Source organism: Cherax quadricarinatus, chromosome 76 (assembly GCF_038502225.1).
Source record: "Cherax quadricarinatus isolate ZL_2023a chromosome 76, ASM3850222v1, whole genome shotgun sequence".
Lineage (NCBI taxonomy): Eukaryota > Metazoa > Arthropoda > Malacostraca > Decapoda > Parastacidae > Cherax > Cherax quadricarinatus.
Window position 1 is genome coordinate 3,275,906 of NC_091367.1, and position 19,670 is coordinate 3,295,575.

The window sequence follows — 19,670 nt, forward strand, 5'->3', positions numbered from 1 at the left end:
AGTAAAATTTTCAGGAAGGTAATGGGGGGGAGGGGGAGAGTATGAAACTTGGTGGGGAAGCTCGTGGCATTATGCATGCACCATCAGCAGTCCACACACAATTTGTGCATTGGTGACTGCTGGCTGTCCTATTTTAACCCTTTCAGGGTCCGTCCCGTAGATCTATGGCTTTACGTTCAGGGTCCAAACCGTAGATCTACGTCATGAGCTCAGCTCACTCTGATAAACTGCGAGTGGTAAATTTGGGCCTAGATATGAGAGAATACAACTGTGGTATGTGTGCACCACATAAAACAAATCCTGCAGCACACTGTGTATAATGAGAGAAAAAAAAACTGAGTGATTTTCGATTAAAAGAGCGACTTTGCAGTGTTTTTTCATGTTTTTTATAGTTGTATTTGCGATTTCTTGGTCTCATTTGATAGAATGGAAGAAATATTACAGAAATAGATAATTTTGATTGGTTTTAGCACTGGAAATGGCTTGAAACTGAGCTCAAAGTGGCGGAAATGTTAAATTTTTTGCCGATGTTCAAGAGTAAACAAACGACCTCACACGTCTAATACACACCAGCTGGTGGGTCTAATATACATTCACAAATGTGGTGATATTTATACAATTATTACAATATTGCATAACAGTAAATCTTCTATTTTTTGGTGTGAATAAAAATTCATTGAATAAAAAATCAAAATGGAATTTATTTGTAAAGCTTCAAAACATAACTAATGAACAGAGGAAATGGTAGTTTAGTGCCAGGAATACCTACATTGTTTATTCTGGACCCTATTTTGAAATTGGAATATTTTGAACTTTGTGTTAAATTGGCCAAATCACCAATTTCCGGTCACTTTATTTTGTAATTGAAACAGTTGACTTGGCGATTTCTTGTGCTCAATCGATAGAACAGAAGTAATACTAGTGAAATAGCTAAGAATTTGGTCGACTGGAATAATGTAATTGACCTAAAATGGGAGTCAGTCGGTAAAATCGCCGATTCGTAAATATCGCTGACACATCAAAATTCACGAGAGCATAATTTCGTCAATTTTCCATCAAATTTCGTACTTTTTGTTTTATTACATTCACAAAAAGATTCTTGACCATTTCATAAGAAAAAATAAAAAAAATTTCGTGAAAATTCTTGGACACTGGGGCACCACTTCAGATTTTGGCCTTGGACCCTGAAAGGGTTAAGCAATTCCACTTGACCAGTTTTACAAATTAAAATTACCAATTTAAAAATTAGTACATAACAATGTAGACATTCCTGTCACTAAAACATTTCATTTATCACATCCCCAGGCTTCTCCCATTATTTTCATTTTGAATTCATAATTGTGCTAAATTGACTCTTATTTCTTGGATAATAAAATATAACCAGAAGTGGTTGGTCATGATTTCTAGCATCCCCAGTAGTTGAATCGACCTGTTGAAACTAACACCAAGGGGGGGGGGGTGCTTACTGGCCATCATGGAAATCTGCAAAATAGTTTCCACTACCTTGAATCTGATTCAAGCTGCTTTTGGCCCTGAAACCAACCACTATAATTCAGTAGTCTTCCATTATATTAATATAATTATAGATAAGTATGGGGTAAAGTATTTAGGGTGTAATCTTTCTTCTTGGCGTCCTATTTTTCACTAAGTAAATTTTCTTTCCATTTCAGCCGACACGAGATGAGCTAATGAAGCTGTCTAGCAGTTTTGCAGATCAAAGCAATCTTGCAATGACAGGTGTTGTTATAGGTGGTGAAAAGTTCTTCTACCTCTCGGGCACTGACAAGGTAAGCTAGTGGGGAAATTTGCAATTAGTTGCACAGCAAATGTCCTAATTTAGTTTTTTCTCCTGGGTAGTTTAGTTTTAAATAAATTTCTTATAATACTCCAGCAGTTTTCCTAGATGTATAATGACCCAACAAAAAACTTGTCAGTCTTACCAGAAGGGCATTGACATTAGATGACCCTCCAAACTATATTGTCCCCCACCCCTTTCAGAATGCAGGCATTGTACTTTCACCCCCCCCCCCCTGAACTAAAGTTGTGCAGTGTGGTCCCCCCCAGTCTCTTCATAAGTGTTACTTGCACCAGCACATAAATTTTTAAACCACTTGACTTCAGTCATTACTAATGTGCTCTTGCAAGCCTGTCAAAGTTCCAAGCTCTTGAAATTTCCATTACCCCCTACCCCTCCTGCCAGCCTTTCTTAGGATGACCCTACCTCTTCCATCCACCCCAGATTTACATGCCCTCCTAGTCCTCCAATTTTCTCCCTTTAGAAGTCCAAAACTTGTGAACCTCTTCTCAGCCCTATGAAATATTTGGCAACTTCACCAAACTTTGTCTCCAGTATTCATGTAAAATATTCACAACACACATTGCCCTGCAGCCACCTTGTTTAAAAATTCAAAACCCATCTTCATACCCACAAGTGTTGGTACCACTACTGGTACATCGCTTTTTTCCTCTAGTTTCACTACAGGTTCCTTGCTGCACCACCCACCTTTCTTCCTTTGTCAATTCTGGTTCACCTGGTAGAACCACATGCTGGATAGTCCACTCCCAAATTGGTACATTCTTCCATATTCCCTCTTGTATCCAGTCTCCTTGCATACAATTTTTTTTTCTAGTGTTGCTCTTTCATTTGTTTACTTTTAATTTCCTTTCACATACCCTCCCAAATTATTTTGCCAGCCTTTGCCATTTTACTCTTCTAAAGAATCATTTCCTCTTCAAGGGGGGCTCCTTGGCGTGGTGAAGAGGCTCTTGGTCTGAGGAATTAGACCTGTCGGTCTTCTTCCTCAGACCGAACCTAATTACCCCCCAATCTCCCCTCCCCTATCCCATCCTCCCCTTTTTCCTTTCCTTTCCCCACCCCTCCTTTTTGCCCTTCCTCTTTTTGGCCTTTGGGATTTCTCCCACAGGTGCGCTAGTTCCTAGGTAGGGGAAAGGATACCAGGGTCCATCCCATTCCATTGAGGTTCTTGGCGGTGGCGTAGTTTGCCGTGGAATCTGGATCGCCTAGGGATGTCTCGATCCCTCTCCGGTATCCCGGAGTAGCTTTGGGTGTCTTTCGGGCGACGGGTGTATCTCTGGAAGCCACCTTTCGGATTCCGGGGGTGGTGCCGAAGGAGGTATGCTTTGTGGCGGATATTCGGCCGCCCTCTCTTTTGTCCGAAGTAGCTCGGCAGATGTGAGGTTGCTATCCCGGATTGTTAGTTTACTAGCATGATGGGTAGGGTATGGCACGGGTTCCATGCTGCATCTGCGCTACTTGCGGTGCTGAGGTCCTCTTGGGCGCGGAGGGAGATTTCTGGCCCTTTCATTCCTCCTAGGAACTATCCCTCCCCTGTCCCCCTTTTTTTTTTTATTTTATTTTTTTTTTTCTTAAAAACAAAAAGAAAAGTAACCTAACCATGGCAGTCCTAGTCCATGAACCTCCTACCCCCGGGCCCCTTCTTGATACCGCACCCCGTTCTGACCCCGCCTCGTCTTTGGACCACTCTTCAGACACTCCTCATGCCTCTGTACCTGTTGCCGGTGCTGTTTCCTCACCCGCTTCAGGTACTGAGACCTCGACTGACTCCTTCGATTTATCAGACCTTCGCTCTCCTTTGACTATGCTTCCGGCCTCTCCCTCTACGGTGCGGCAATTTTCAAATCGCCGACCCATTCCACGTCGGACCAACTCTGGTCCCACACCTAAACGCCAACGACAATTACCTGCTGATGATACTTCTCGTTCTTCTCAAACGATCGACACGTCCTTCACTACCTTTCCACGCTCGGTTTCAGACTGAACAATGGACTAAATTCTTCACTTTATGACCGACTTCCTCTACTGCCTATTTTTCTGACCACAGTATTGGCAAGGCACTCCTACGCCATGTTGGTAAAGATATTTCTTTTCATGCTCTTAAGAGCGGTACGCTCATCACCGTACAGAATGCTACCCAGGCTCATGAGCTCTCTCGTCTTTCCCATATCGATACCGTTCCTGTCACTCTTGAAAAACATCATTCCCTCAATTCTTGTAGTGGTACCGTCGTTCTGCCCCATACCATAGTTCAACAAAATTTCCAGACATGTGGCACTGACATTCTTGAACAGCTGGAACTCCAAGATCTCCCAATCCTCAAGGTAGACACTTACGTTGTTCCTGCCCACAGGTGGAGACGATACCCTAGCAATGTGTCTTGTTTAACTTTTGACAGCCGAGAACTCCCATCCTCAGTTTATGTAGCAGGACATCGGTTACAAGTTCGAAAGGTGATCCCTACACCGCAACAGTGTAGAAATTGCTGGCAATTTGGCCATCCAGCGAAATATTGCAGGTCTATCGCCGAATGCCCAGTCTGGTGCCGATGACCATTCTCATACGTCTTGCAATCAATCTCCCTCTTGCCTTAACTGTCATGAGGCTCGCCCTTCGTACTCTCGCCGTTGTCAAGTCTATTTAAACGAGCGGGAAATCAGTTACCTCAGACAGAAGGTCTCCCTTATGCCATGGCAGTTTCTCATCTCCGCCTCCAAGGGAGACTCCCACGCGTTTCTTATTCCCGTGTTTCAAAACGTCCCCCCACTTCTGGTATCCCATATTCTACACCCACCTGTGGTTACCTCTCCCATAGTCACTCCTGTATCTAATCTTTTTGCTGTCCTCAGCTCAGACATCCCTACTTCAGCGCCTCAGTCTGATATTGCTTCGTGTTCTCTCACAAGCCTCAGTAACGACGAGATCTCGTATGACACCTCCTCCCAATCACCCTACTTAAGTCAAAAAAAGGTCCGTTAACACCACCTACCCCATCTTCCACCTCATTTTACCCTCCATCTCTGTCCCTAGTTCTCCCCCTCTCGCTGGCTCTGTTACAAGTGTAGAGGTTCACCCTCCTCCTCGTACTGTACCTTCCTTCCCTGTTCCCTCCCAGGTTTCTTCCTCTTCTGCCACCTCCCAGATTTCTGCCTCTTCTGTCCCCTTCCACGCTTCTCCAGTTCCCTCCACCCTTTTGCCCCCCCCCCCTACCTTGGTACAGTCCAATACAGTTCCAATCTTTACTCATCCTCCCCCTACCATTTCCAATATTGTCTCCCATATGACGTCTCTGAATTCCGAAACACTTGAAGCAATCTCTGAATATATTGCAGAGACCAAACCATCAATGGACACTGATCCACCCTCTGTTCCTTCTCTCCTCTCCTCCATCTGCGCAACTCCTTTCTTCACAGCGCACCGTTCCTTCGCTACTTGAACGTTTTCCACTGCCTCCGCATGTGGACTTTTCTAACCCCTCTAGTCCGTAGGAACCCTTACCTGCGGATTTAAAGTATCTTCTTCATTGCCAATCATGGCCTATTTACAGTGGAATATACGCGGCCTCGGGTAATCGGAGCGAGCTTCAGATGTTACTCTCCCAGTTTGCCCCTGTTGGTGTTTGCTTACAGGAACCAAAATTACTCTGCTGTTATCTCTCCATCTCAGGCTATAATTTATTGTATTCTTCAGATCCTTTTCCTGATGGGACCTTTAAAGAAAGTGCCCTTCTTCTACGCACTGATATTCCGTACCATCAGCTATTTGTTCATACTTTGCTGCATTACACAGCAGCCCGTATCCACTTGCATAGGTGGTATACGCTCTGTTCTTTACATCTCTCTCCTTCTCGGGCATTATCTATTCCGGATATTGCCTTTGTTTCGTCATTACCGCCACCGATTCTGTTACTTGGTGATTTTAATACCCACCATTTCCTCTGGGGGGGGGGGGGTCTCACTGTGATTCCCATGGAATTCAGTTAGAGGCTTTTCTTGCCACCCACCCCCTCAATGTTTTAAATACAGGTACGCACACCCATTTTGATCCTCGGACTCACTCTCTTGCATCGATCTCTGTCTGCTCTTCCTCCACCGCATTAGACTTCACTTGGTCTCTTCTCCCGGACTTACATGACAGCGATCATTTCCCAATCATTCTTACTTCCCCTTCATATTCACCACCTCTTCGCATCCCACGATGGCAATTTGATCGGGCAAATTGGAACCTTTACTCACACCTAACTGTTTTTAGAGAGGTTCCTTCTTCGTCCTCCATCGATGAGCTTTTACACCTCTTCTCATCCTCCGTTTTAACCGCAGCTTCTCATTCTATACCCCAAACTTCAGGGAGGCATTCTCAGAAATGCGTGCCTTGGTGGTCTCCTGCTTGTGCTCGTGCAGTACGTTTGAAACGCGCTGCATGAGGCAGGTACCGGTACAATAGAACCACAGAGACTCTCCTTGATTTTAAACAGAAGCGTGCGATCGCTCGCCGTGTCATCTGTGACGCTAAACACTTGCTGGCGAAATTCTCCACCATCACCTCTGCTTCCTCTGAGTGCAGTCTGGAAAAAAGTACGAAAACTGAGTGGTAAATATTCTCCTGACCCGGCTCCTGTTCTGCGGGTTGCCGGTGTTGATATAGCAAACCCACTAGATGTTGCCAATGAAATTGGCAATCATCTGGTCTGTATTTCTCAGGGACTCCATCTATGCCCCTCATTTCTTTCCTCAAAGTCTGCCAGAGAGTTAGCACCCTTGGACTTTTCTTCTCTCAGAGAAGAATAGTATAATGTGCCTTTTACACTTCAAGAACTGGAGGCAACACTCACCTTGCCGATCATCGGCAGCTGGGCCCGACGACATTCATATTCGTATGCTACAACATTTACATCAGTCAGCCCTTGCAGTCCTATTATGCCTTTACAATCTTATTTGGTCACAAGGAGTTCTTTCACAGCTGTAGAAATCCGCCATTGTTCTCCCTTTCCGCAAACCAGGCACTACGGGACATGAAACCTCCCACTATTGCCCCATTGCTCTTACCAGTGCAGTTTGCAAAGTAATGGAACGCCTAGTAAATAGACGTTAGTGTGGTATTTAGAGACACACAAGTCTCTCCGCTCGTCAATATGGCTTTCGTAAGGGACGTTCTACCATAGACCCCTTACTACGCTTGGATACGTATGTTCGTAATGCCTTTGCGAATAACCACTCAGTTATTGCCATATTTTTTGACCTTGAGAAGGCATATGACACAACTTGGAGGTATAATATTTTAGCCCAAGCTCACTCCTTAGGCCTTCGAGGCAATCTACCATCCTTCCTTAAGAACTTTTTAACTGACAGGCATTTCCGTGTTCGGGTTAACCCTTTCAGGGTCCGTCCCGTAGATCAACGGCTTTACGTTCAGGGTCCAAACCGTAGATCTACGTCATGAGCTCAGCTCACTCTTGATAAACTGAGTGGTAAATTTGGGCCTAGATATGAGAGAATACATCTGTGGTATGTGTGCACCACATAAAACAAATCCTGCAGCACACTGTGTATGAGAAAAAACTGAGACCATGATTTTCGATTAAAACAGCTACTTTGCAGTGTTTTTTCGTATGTTTTTTTATAGTTGTATTTGTGATTTCTTGATTTCATTTGATAGAATGGAAGACATATTACAGAAAGATAATTTTGATTGGTGTTAGCACTGGAAATGGCTTGAAATTGAGCTCAGTGGCGGAAATGTTAAATTTTTGCCGATGTTAGAGTAAACAAACTACCTCACACGTCTAATACACGCCAGCTGGTGGGTCTAATATACATTCATAAATGTGGTGATGATATTTATAACATTATTACAATATTGCATAACAGTAAATCTTCTTTTTTGGTGTGAATAAAAAATCAAAATGGAATTTATTTGTAAAGCCTCAAAACATAACTAATGAACAGAGGAAATGTTAGTTTAGTGCCAGGAATACCTACATTGTTTATTCTGGACCCTATTTTGAAATTGGAATATTTTGAACTTTGTTAAATTGGCCAAATTACCAATTTCCGGTCGCTTTATTTTGTAGTTGAAACAGTTGACTTGGCGATTTCTTGTGCTCAATCGATAGAATAGAAGTAATACTAGTGAAATAGCTGAGAATTTGGTCGACTGGAATAATGTAATTGGCCTAAAATGGGAGTCAGTTGGCAAAATCGCCGATTCGTAAATATCGCCGACACATCAAAATTCACGAGAGCATAATTTCGTCAATTTTCCATCAAATTTCATACTTTGTTTTATTACATTCACAAAGATTCTCTACCATTTCATAAGAAAAAATAAAATTTTTTTTTTAAATTCTTGGACACTGGGGCACCACTTCAGATTTTGGCCTTGGACCCTGAAAGGGTTAACTATGTGCTCTCCCCGGACTTTATCCAAGCTAAAGGTGTCCCCCAGGGATGTGTTCTGAGCACAACACTTTTTCTCCTTGCTATTAATGATTTGGCCTCTAGTCTTCCATCAAATATTTGGTCATCACTGTTGATTACTTCGCTATTGCCTGTGCAGGCGCTGACTGTCACCTCATTACAGTTTCTCTCCAACATGCAGTCAACCGTGTTTCCAATTGGGCCACCACACGTGGGTTTAAATTTTCCAGCACTAAAACCCACCAAATTACTTTCACTAGACGCTCTGTCATCTCCGATCATCCTTTGTACCTCTCTGGCTCCTGTATCCCTAAACGTGATAGTAAAGTTTCTGGGCCTCTTTGATCGTAGGTTATCCTGGAAACCTCGCATTACCTCTCTGAAAGCAACTTGTCACAGCCGACTGAACCTTCTTAAAACCCTTGCTCATCTTTCATGGGGAGCTGATCGTCGAACCCTCCTCCACCTACATTCCACCCTTATTTTATCGAAACTTGATTATGGTGACCAGATCTATTCAGTGGCATCTCCTGCTACTCTCTCTAGCCTTAACCCCATTCATCACCAAGGATTACGTTTATGCCTTGGTGCTTTTCGCTCTTCCCCTGTCGAGAGCCTCTATACAGAAGCGAACGTTCCATCCTTATCCGATCGCCGTGATGCCCATTGCCTTCGCTACTATGTACTCTCTCATGATCTCCGCAATCCTTCCATTTATAGAATGGTCACTGATATTAGTAGACATTCTTTATTTGTTCGCCGCCCCTGTTTACTCCGTCTCTTCTCTCTCCGCCTTCATTCGCTCGTCTTCTCTTCAGCTACCACCTTCCTATGTACATGTAGCTTCTCACTTTTCCCTACCCCCCTGGGAAGTTCCAGCTGTTCGAGTCTGTTCTTTCTCCCTCCCTTGCTCGAAAGCCCAACTGTCTACGGTCACTTCCTGCTCTTTTTCTTGACCACTTTCACTTTCTCATGCCATTACCGTGTACACAGATGGCTCTAAGTCTTCTGACGGCGTAGGATTCGCAGCAGTGTTTCCAGACAGCGTCGTACAAGGGCATTTACTATCTTCGGCTAGTATTTTTACTGCTGAATTGTATGCCATCCGTACAGCACTTATCCGTATTGCATCTATGCCTGTGTCATTTGTGGTTGTCTCAGACTCCCTTAGTGCTTTACAGGCTATACAAAAATTTGATACACCTCACCCCTTAGTCCTCCGTATCCAACTTTGGCGATTCCGCATCTTTACCAAGCATAGATATTGTATTTTGTTGGGTCCCTGGTCATGTTGACGTACAGGGCAATGAACAGGCAGACACTGCTGCGCGGTCAGCAGTACATGACCTACCAGTTTCTTATAGAGGTATTCCATTTACGGACTATTTTGCTGCAATATCTTCCCACCTTCACACCCGTTGGCAACAACGTTGGTCTACTATGCTCGGCAACAAACTTCAATCTATTAAACCGAGTATAGGTTACTGGCCATCTTATCACCAGTGTCGAGGTTGGGAGACTACTCTCTCCCGTCTTCGCATTGGCCATACTCGTCTTACTCGTGGATATCTCATGGAGAGGCGTCCTGCTCCTCTGTGAGAATTGCCAAGCTCCATTATCAGTCAGCCACATTCTTTTGGACTGCCCACTTTATCAACGAGCATGCAGAATTTACCTCTGTCGTCGTCTTCGCTCCGCTACTCTTTACCTTCCCTTCTCGCTGATGGACCCACCTTTCATCCGGACACTCTCATTGACTTTTTGACAACTGACTGACTTCACAAATTCTGATACCTTCAGCCCTTTCTACTTCAATCTCTTGCTACCCTCTACCCCCGTACTATCCCCTGCCCCGCTGTTTTCTGTAACCTGCTGATCATCCCAACTCCCTTCTGCCATCCAATACCCTCGCTTCCTTCCCTACCCTGCAGCGCTGTATAGCCCTTGTGGCTTAGCGCTTCTTTTTGATTATAATTTAACTTCAATCTTTCCCCAATTGTCTAGTGTTCACTTAACACCTGCATCTCTAAATATTAAATAACCATGGGGACATTGTACATCTCCTAAGGTGTACTGGGCAATTTCTACATAACCTGTGTTCCTGTCCACAGTTCTTTGCTACTTAGTGTTAAAATTAGCCCTGCATGCAGTAAAGAAATTTCCATAACTCTAAGGTGATCTAGATTTTAAAAAAAATCTTGGCTGCCTGAGTTTTAAGTTGATAAAAATGCTGTAGACTATGGAAAAAACTGAAATAGTAGGTAGTCTTGCCTGACCCTTCCAGGTGTATTGTCATTGGATTGCCTTTTTTTTGTTATTCCTCGGCACTGCATGAATTGGTGTACCACCTAAACACATTTTGCTTGAAGGTTTTTCCCTAAAGAATACAAATGGTGCTATGATCAGATTGCCTCTTGAGTTCTTGCATTGTGTTGGTAACCTAAACAGCCAATGTAAATTACCTGGAGGAGGGTTTCAAGACTTGGTTTCCCCACAGCCTGGTCAGTGAACAGGCCTTAAGTGTGTTCTGTAGAACTAAAAATTAGGGTATTGATTGGGGGGTGCATGCAACCCCAAATCCTGAAGTCTCCTGGTCTCTCAAAATATTTGAAAGAAAAAATTTTTTTCTTGTGAAATGATAATCTTTTTCCCAGTGATAATGACACCAAAAGTATAAAATTTGATGGAAAACTTGTGGAATTACTCTCGCGAAGTTAGCGACCTCGGTAATACTTAAGAATCTGTGGTTTCGGCCACTTTGAGCCCTATTTTCGGCTAACTCCATTGTACCAGCCAACCAAACTCGTAGCTATTTCTTTAGAACTCCATTTGTTCTATAGATTGAGTACAAGAAACTGCCCACTTGCAGATTTCAACAACCCAATAAAGTGGTCAGAAATTGGCAATTTGGCCAATTTCATGCAAATTAAATGCCAATTTCAAAATAGGGTCCAGAATGAACAATGCAGACATTCCTGGCTCTAAAATAACATTTTGTTCATCAGTCTTGTCTCCTGGCCCCTCTGATATTACTTTCTTTCTATTTTTAATTTTTAAAAAATATAAAACATTTACTGTTATGCAGACTACTGCAATATTGTAATAATTGTATAGAAATGTCAACCCATTCATGACTGCATATTTAATGAATGGCTAGTTGGACATTTATTGGACTCCTTTGTTTATTCTTAAACCAGTAAAAATCAAACATTTCCCCTACTTTGAGCTCCATTTCAAGGTCCTTTTCATAGTAAAACCAGTCAAAATCACCTCCATTTCTATAATACGTTTTCCATTCTATCAAATTCAACTACGAAAAAGAGAATATAACCATAAAAACTACGAGAAGACACCTCAGTCTGTTTTAATGTTTTTTCTCATGCACTGCTTGCTGCAGGATTTTTTTATACTGCACACAGACCCATTCTCTCGTGTGGGCCTACCAGCTTTCTCCCGCTTGATTTGGAGCCGCTAGAAGAGTATATATACGTCTAACACATTGGCTCGTAAGATGTATATATACGAATGAAACCGTCAAAGGGTTAAATTCCTCTTGCTAGTGCATGGGAAAGCTGAATACAGAAAAGTCTGTAAAATATTACTTTCAGGAAGCAGAGATAAAATAGAGTACTAAAGGTTGAATTTCTTTAGAGCATGTCATATAATCTAAGCAAACTTTCATACCAAACAAGCACAAGGAACAAAACCATCCAGGAAATTATCTAAATTTGTCAACCACCTGCAATTGGCCCATTATTGCAACACTTTCATAATTGAGTGAAATTGTGAAAGTTCAGAAATCAAAAGTGTAGAGGCTACCTGAGTGACTGTCACTGCACCCAAGCCAGTCTCAAATCAGGCCAGGTGGTTTATTACAGCCTGATAAGCCAGGCTGTTACTGCTGGCAAGTCTAACCTGGGCATCACAGCTTGGCTGATTATGATCCGACTTAATGTGCACAGTTACTCCCTTGAAGATTGCAAGGATGGGAGGCTGTTATCTTGGCCTCTTAACCTTATCTTTTGTGTACATATGACATGACACCCCTACTTTCCCTCTGATATTTTGCAGTCTACAGAGCCTCTTGTAGGTAGTAATTTTTGCTCAGTGGTTGCATCCTAGTGAGGCATCAGGTCATTTGATTTTTAAGTTGCTTGTAGTGCTTGACCATTACCCAAGATGTAACCCATCAGTTGACTCCCAGGCAGTGGTGGCTCGTGTATAGGCACTGTGGAACTGCAGCACCCCTTATTTTCACTTGATAACATTCAATATAGTTTTTTCTTTATACTTGTTCATCATGTAATCCTTAAGCTTAATGTTAGTAGCCATCCACCAGTACATGAAAAATTTAGAAAAATACTTGTATGGAACTGTGTGCTTCAGTTCCAGTGACTGTTTGGCTGTTATGCGCACATGTCAGAGATAAGACGCTGCATGCTAGGTAGAGCAGTCGCTGACAGTGCTGACCCTGCTGTGCAAGTGTAAGGTAGTTTTTAGTTTTGACGCAGCGACGTGTTGCTTAAAAACCATGTTCCATATTCTTGAATGATGGTGTTGAATTAGTGTAGAATTAGATGATTATCATGCTTCCAGCAATTTTTAATTCAGCTTTTCTGTTTTTATTTTACAGAAATAAATCAATTTAATCATGGCCTCATTTAATCTCCAAGAAATAAGTTCTGTGACTGTTAGTGAAATTAAACGGCTTAAGTTTTCAGTTTTCTCCATGAGAAAGATAGGTGGAAAAGCCAACTGAAACTTTTTGGGTAAAATGTCAGGCATTTTGTAGGATTTTTTGTTACTGTAATTTGATAGAATGAGATATGCTACTGAAATGGAAGATGCTGGTTTGTTTGGACCTTTCAGGGTCCAAGGCCAAAATCTGAAGTCACGCACCAGTGTCCAAGAAATTTTGAAAAAAAAAAAAAATTATTTTTTCTTACAGAATTAAAGAGCATATTTTTGTGAAGGTAATAAAACAAAAAAAAATAGAATCTGATCAGTACTTACCGAGATACAGTGCCAAGAAGTTTGTAGAAAATGATGTGGTGGCGGCAACATCGACGAATTCCACATACGCGTATTATATTATTTTGTTTTAGTTGTTTTTTCTTTTCTTTTCCAATTTTTTTCTATTCCTACTAACATTTGGGGGCCTGAGAGACCAATACTGTATATAATGTGTATATATATAAACTCACTGTATTGAACACAATAACCGCACTAAAGTTATTATCATATTATTGTTTACCACTGTTGTTTATTACAATAAACATGCACAAATATTGTATAATACTAATGTTCTATCATATATTTACATATTTACAATCACTGGACATGGTTTTAGAACTGCTGGAGCTTGTGGAACTCCTTGAAACAAGGCACCATGCACAGAGGCACCTTACATTCCTCACACATAAACCAAGTGTCTTTGCGTCTTTGTTGCCGTCGTTTTGTTTGTGCACAGACAATGCATCTCTTCTGAGCAAATTTCTTTTGAGTTGAAGGAAGCTGTATTATGAAATGATCACCTTCTTTCCTCAAACGCTTGGGTATATTGTGATGAATTCGAGGACCATGTTGTATTGCAGGTGTTGTTACCTGGTACTTCATTATGAGTTGTCTGACAACAGACAAACAAAATTCACCATACGGTGGTCTGTTACCAGTCTTTATTTGGTACATATTATATGCATTCAGCATTGAAATGTCCATGAGATGAAAGAAAAGTTTCATGTACCACTTGTAACTCTTACGAACACAGTCAACAAAACCAATCTGCATGTCACACTTGTCAACCAAGCGCATGTTTTGTGTATAATCAATCACTGTCACTGGTTTTCGAATACGTTCATTAGTCACTCGATCAACTTTGCCACTGTCTTGCATTTCATTACGGTGAATGGTTGTCAACAATGTGACATCTCGTTTGTCATGCCACCGTAATGCCATGATGTCATTGGCAGTAAACACCTGCACGTCATCACCACGAACACCTGCGTTGAGCCTGGGCATATGTTTACGATTAGAACGCACTGTGCCACACACATCTGTCTTGTTCACTCGCATGAAATCACTGAGTAATGGGCTTGTGTACCAGTTATCGGTATATAATGTATGGCCCTTACCAAGATAAGGTGCCATCATGTTTCTCACTACGTCACCTGATATACCCAATAACATCTTGGTATCTTTCAATGTTTTACTACCCGTGTATACAACAATATCCAACACCAGGCCACTGTCACAATCACGGAGTACAAACAATTTTATACCAAAGCGGTTCCTCTTGCTCGGTATATACTGCTTGAATGACAGTCTACCTTTGAACAAAATCAAAGACTCGTCAATTACAAGATTCTTGAATGGATAAAAGTATATCCTGAACTTTTGTTTGAGATACATGAAAACATTTCTAATCTTGTATAACCTGTCACTTCTGTCAGGCCTGGTTTTGTCAGAGAAGTGCAACATACGTAACAGTAAGATAAACCTGTTCACTGGTATTATTTCACTGAAGGATGGGGTACAAATTAGCCGATCTGTGGACCAGTATGCTTTTATATTATGCTTATAGACGTGAGGCATAAGCATTATTGTTGCAAAAAGCAAATACATTTCTGCAACAGTCGTCTCTTTCCACCTGTGTAGTCTTGACTGTGGTGATAAGATCGTATTTGCCATGGTGTACTGAAAATACTTATTACTTTCCCTGACAATAATTTCCATCAATGGCTGGTCAAAGAATAATTCAAAGAATTCCAGTTCATTGGCCGTGGTTCCAAGGGGACAGGTAGGTAGAATTCCACTTTGCGAGTCGTCAAAGTGGTGAGGGCTGGGAACAAAATTGGGAGTTTGCTGGTGGATACTGGACATCATAGGCTGGTTGTGGCGGGCTGGTGGGTGACGCTCCGCTTTGTCCTTGAACTGACGAGTCAGCAGCGTGGGTTCCCGTGTGGCACAGCGAGTCACGCATGGCGGTGCCACTACCACCACCAGCCCCACTAACACCATCCACTGATGTCTGTGGCCCATCTATGCCAAGTGTAGCCACATCATCCTCACTATCACTACCTAAAACGGGTGTAGGGCCACGGGATGTACTCCGGGATGTACTCCGGGATGAACTCCGTCCCCTGGGCACAGCATAGGGTACACTACCCGAGCGCATGCGGCGGCGAACATACCGACGCTTCACTGGTGAATGTTTCCTCACTATCACTACTCGAATGATAGTCGAGCGCAATAAAATCACAATCCACGTCAGAATCGTCATTACTGAAGTCAGAGGCCAGGCCACGGGAAAATATTAGTTTTCTCTTACGTTTAGGAACACCCGACCGTGAGTCACGAGTGCCCACACCAGAGGTAGAAGGTCGAGGATCGTCGGGGTTTTCTGCACTATTATCGATATCCTGGTCATTATTTTCGGTCACTAACTTATCAAAGCCGTAGAATTCGTCTTCATTTCCACTTCCATCAGTGTCAGAACTATCAGACAGGAAGAGGAGAGTCCCAATTTTCCGGGGAGTGAGAGCTGACTTGCGACGAGACATGGTGAACAAGGGTGACTGAGCCGGCGTTCCCACAATGCTATGCAGGCGCCTAGATTTTTTGTTTACGGCGCACACCCACGGCGCAGACCCATTCTCTCATATGTAGGCCTATGAGCGCTTTCGCGCTAAATTTGACGGCGCTAGAATTTTGGCGTAGATCTACGGTTTGGACACTCACCGACCAGCCGTAGATCTACGGGACGGACCCTGAAAGGGTTAAAGACCAAAAATAGCTTGAAATAGGTCTGTAGCAGAAATTTGATATAAAAAGATTTTCCTGGGGATGGGCCAAGCTGCTGCTCCCTGTCATTCCTCCTTCTCCCCGCCTATTTTTTTTTTTACTAGATCTTGTTAAATTGTCACTAAACCATGCCCAGTCATTCCTGGTTGTATTTTATCTGAACTGGTTAAATTTAATTCAAAATGGAGGGAAAGTGCAATATAGGAGAGGTCTGAAGATGTGATTTATCAACAGGGAATGTTGCTTTAGTCCTGGAATGTCTGGTTTTGAACTTTGTAAACTTTTCTGAATTTCAGCAAAATTACTTCCAATTTCATAATTTGAGAATTGCTGTCATCATGATAAAAGTACAAATGACTGCAATGGTTTTTCAGGCAACCCTATGTTCATGGGGGTGGCATTACTCATAAGGTTCAATGCCAGGTAATGGAGAAGTTGGGTATAATTGGGTTTAATACATAGGATGGGAGGGTGCCTAATTTCAGACAAGTGTATTGCTATCACTTGAAATTGGCAGTATTGAGTGTCAAGAGTAGACAACCTGTGGGTTGTACAAACCTATTGTGGATGTTGACTTGAAGGTTAGTGGACCATGGGGCTATTAAGGCACTATCCATTAGGTCTCCCTAGTTCTTAGCTATTTTGCAGTCTGAAAGTGCTGTATGTAATTGTTAGCAGCAAAATTTAATGCTGCAAAGTAGATTCAGAGGAAAAGGCAAGAAACCAGTGGAACAATCTTAACCCTTTCAGGGTCCAAGGCCCAAATCTGGAGTCGCGCACCAGTGTCCAAGAATTTTCAAAAAGTTATTTTTTCTTATGAAATCGTAGAGAATCTTTGAAGGTAATAAAACAAAGTACGAAATTTGGTGGAAAATTGACGAAATTATGCTCTCACGAATTTTGATGTCAGCGATATTTACGAATCGGCGATTTTGCCGACTTTGACTCCCATTTTAGGCCAATTACATTATTCCAATCAACCAAATTCTTAGCTATTTCACTAGTATTACTTCTATTCTATCGATTGAGCACAAGAAATCGCCAAGTCAACTGTTTCAACTACAAAATAGTGATCGGAAATTGTTAATTTGGCCAATTTAACACAAAGTTCAAAATATTCCAATTTCAAAATAGGCTCCAGAATAAACAATGTAGGTATTCCTGGAACTAAACTAACATTTCCTCTGTTCATTAGTTACATTTTGAGGCTTTACAAATAAATTCCATTTTGATTTTTTATTCACAATGAATTTTTATTCACACCAAAAAATAGATTTACTGTTATGCAATACTGTAATAATTGTATAAATATCACCACCATATTTGTGAATGTATATTAGACCCACCAGCTGACGTGTATTAGATGTGTGAGGTCGTTTGTTTACTCTTGAATATCGGCAAAAATTTAACATTTCCGCTACTTTGAGCTCAGTTTCAAGCCATTTCCAGTGCTAAAACCAATCAAAATCATCTCTATTTCTGTAATATGTCTTCCATTCTATCAAGAGACCAAGAAATCGCAAATACAACTATAAAAAACATACGAAAAAACACTGCAAAGTCGCTGTTTTAATCGAAAAATCATGATTTCAGTTTTTCTCTCATTATACACTGCTGCAGGATCTGTTTTATGTGGTGCACACATACCACATAGATGTATTCTCTCATATCTAGGCCCAAATGTACCACTCAGTTTATCAGTGAGCTGAGCTCATGGCGTAGATCTACTGTTTGGACACTCGCCGTAAAGCCGTAGATCTACGGGACGGACCCTGAAAGGGTTAAACTTCATGGATAACTTTACCTTAGTCGAGTCATTCTACTTCTGGAGTCTTGCTTGTCTGGTGCTCATTTGATGCAGGGAAAACTTTGGAAACTACAGTAAGCCCTTCAGTTGCCACAGAATAAGTGAAATATGTAAAGTACTATGGTGGGAGAATCTAGGAATCTGGCTAGTATGTAAATCCTCAGAAAATGGTCATGATATGCATGCTAATAGAAGTGGAAAATACTTTAGGGCTTAGCCCCAAATCTAAATGCTGCCATAATGTACAGGAGTCTGGATTAAATCTAGTGGAGTGCTGTGGGCATGACACTTGCAAACATGCACGAGCTCCCAGACTTTAAAATCTTGGCAGACTATATCTGAAACACTACTGGAAGTATTGAAGTCTTTGAGGAAGCTAGACACTTTCCTCAGTGCTAGATAAACCTTGTTGTAATGCATAAGAGAACCAGTGGGTTGTCACTCTGATTGACCAGGCAGGTGCCAGACAAGCTTGGCCCAGGGCTGGGATGTTAATTAAAAGAACATGCAAAAGATATATAAAAGGCAGTTATGAAATGGTTGGCCCTCAGAATTGCAGGTACAAAGTTTGCACACTAAAATGTGCAGAACACTTTAAACCAGGAATGTAAGAAACTAAATTTTTTTTTTTTTTTGGGGGGGGGGTGGCACTATGGCCTAGTTCCAGACTAGGCCTGGTTAAGTAGTCTGATAAACAAAGGTGTTACCCACTGGCCATGCATTATGTATAAACCACAGCCTACCCCTTTTCCAATATTTCTGTCCTTACCCATCTTACCAAAGCTCTGGTCATAAGAACCACAGCCTGGCTGATGAATAGACTAACTTGAAAGCTTCCTGTTGAAGACAGATGTATGGTGGTCTACCTGGAGGGTATTTAACCCTTTGAGGGTTTTGGTCGTACTAGTACGTCTTACGCGTAGGGGTTTTTGACGTACTAGTACTCATAAATTCTAGCGGCCTCAAATCTAGTGGGAGAAAGCTGGTAGGCCTTCATATGAAAGAATGGGTCTGTGGTCAGTGTGCACAGTCTAAAAAAAATCCTGCAGCACAGTGCATAATGAGAAAAAAAAACTTTGACCATTTTTTTTTAATAAATCAGCGACTTTGCAGTGTATTTTCGTATGGTATTTATTGTTGTATTCTAGTTTTCTTGGTCTCATTTTATAGAATGGAAGACATATTACAGAAATTGAGATGATTTTGACTGGTTTTACAATGAAAGGTGCCTTGAAATTGAGCTCAAAATAGCAGAAATGTTCGATTTTTACCAAACTTCAAAAGTAAACAAATCGTGCCAAGCTTGCAATACACGTCAACTGGTGAGTCTAATATTCTTTCACAAGTGCACCAATAATATTTATACCATTTTTTACACTAATGCAGTAGTCTGCATAACAGTAAATCTTATATTTTTTGTGAAAATAAAAATTCAAAGTGGAAAGCAAAAGAATATAAGAGGGGCCTTGAGACGTGACTAATGACTAGAGAAAATGTCATTTTAGTGCCAGGAATGTCTTGTTTATTCTGGACCCTATTCGGAAATTGACATCTTTTGAAATTTGTGTGAAATTGGCAAAATTGCTAAATTCTGACCACTGTACTGGATAGTTGAGTTTCATAAATGGGTGGTTTCTTGCACCCATTCGATAGAAAAAATGGAGTTCTAGCGAAATATTCATGTTTTTTGTCGACTAGTACAGTGAAATTGGCCGAAAATAGGGCTCAAAGTGGGCAAAATCGCCAATGCGTAAACATCGCCGAGACTGCTAACTTTGCGAGAGCATAATTCCGTAAGTTTTCCATCAAATTTCATACTTTTGGTGTCTTT

General features: G+C 41.7%; 1 protein-coding gene across 1 annotated transcript in view; it reads left to right on the forward strand.

Annotated features, from left to right (window-relative positions):
- LOC128703623 (profilin-like) overlaps positions 1 to 19,670 on the forward strand; it is a 76,575-nt gene that overhangs the window by 31,312 nt on the left and 25,593 nt on the right. Inside the window, exon 2 of the mRNA XM_053798355.2 lies at positions 1,671 to 1,787. Within this exon, the coding sequence (XP_053654330.2) occupies positions 1,671 to 1,787 (117 nt within the window). The remainder of the gene's footprint in view (positions 1 to 1,670; positions 1,788 to 19,670) is intronic.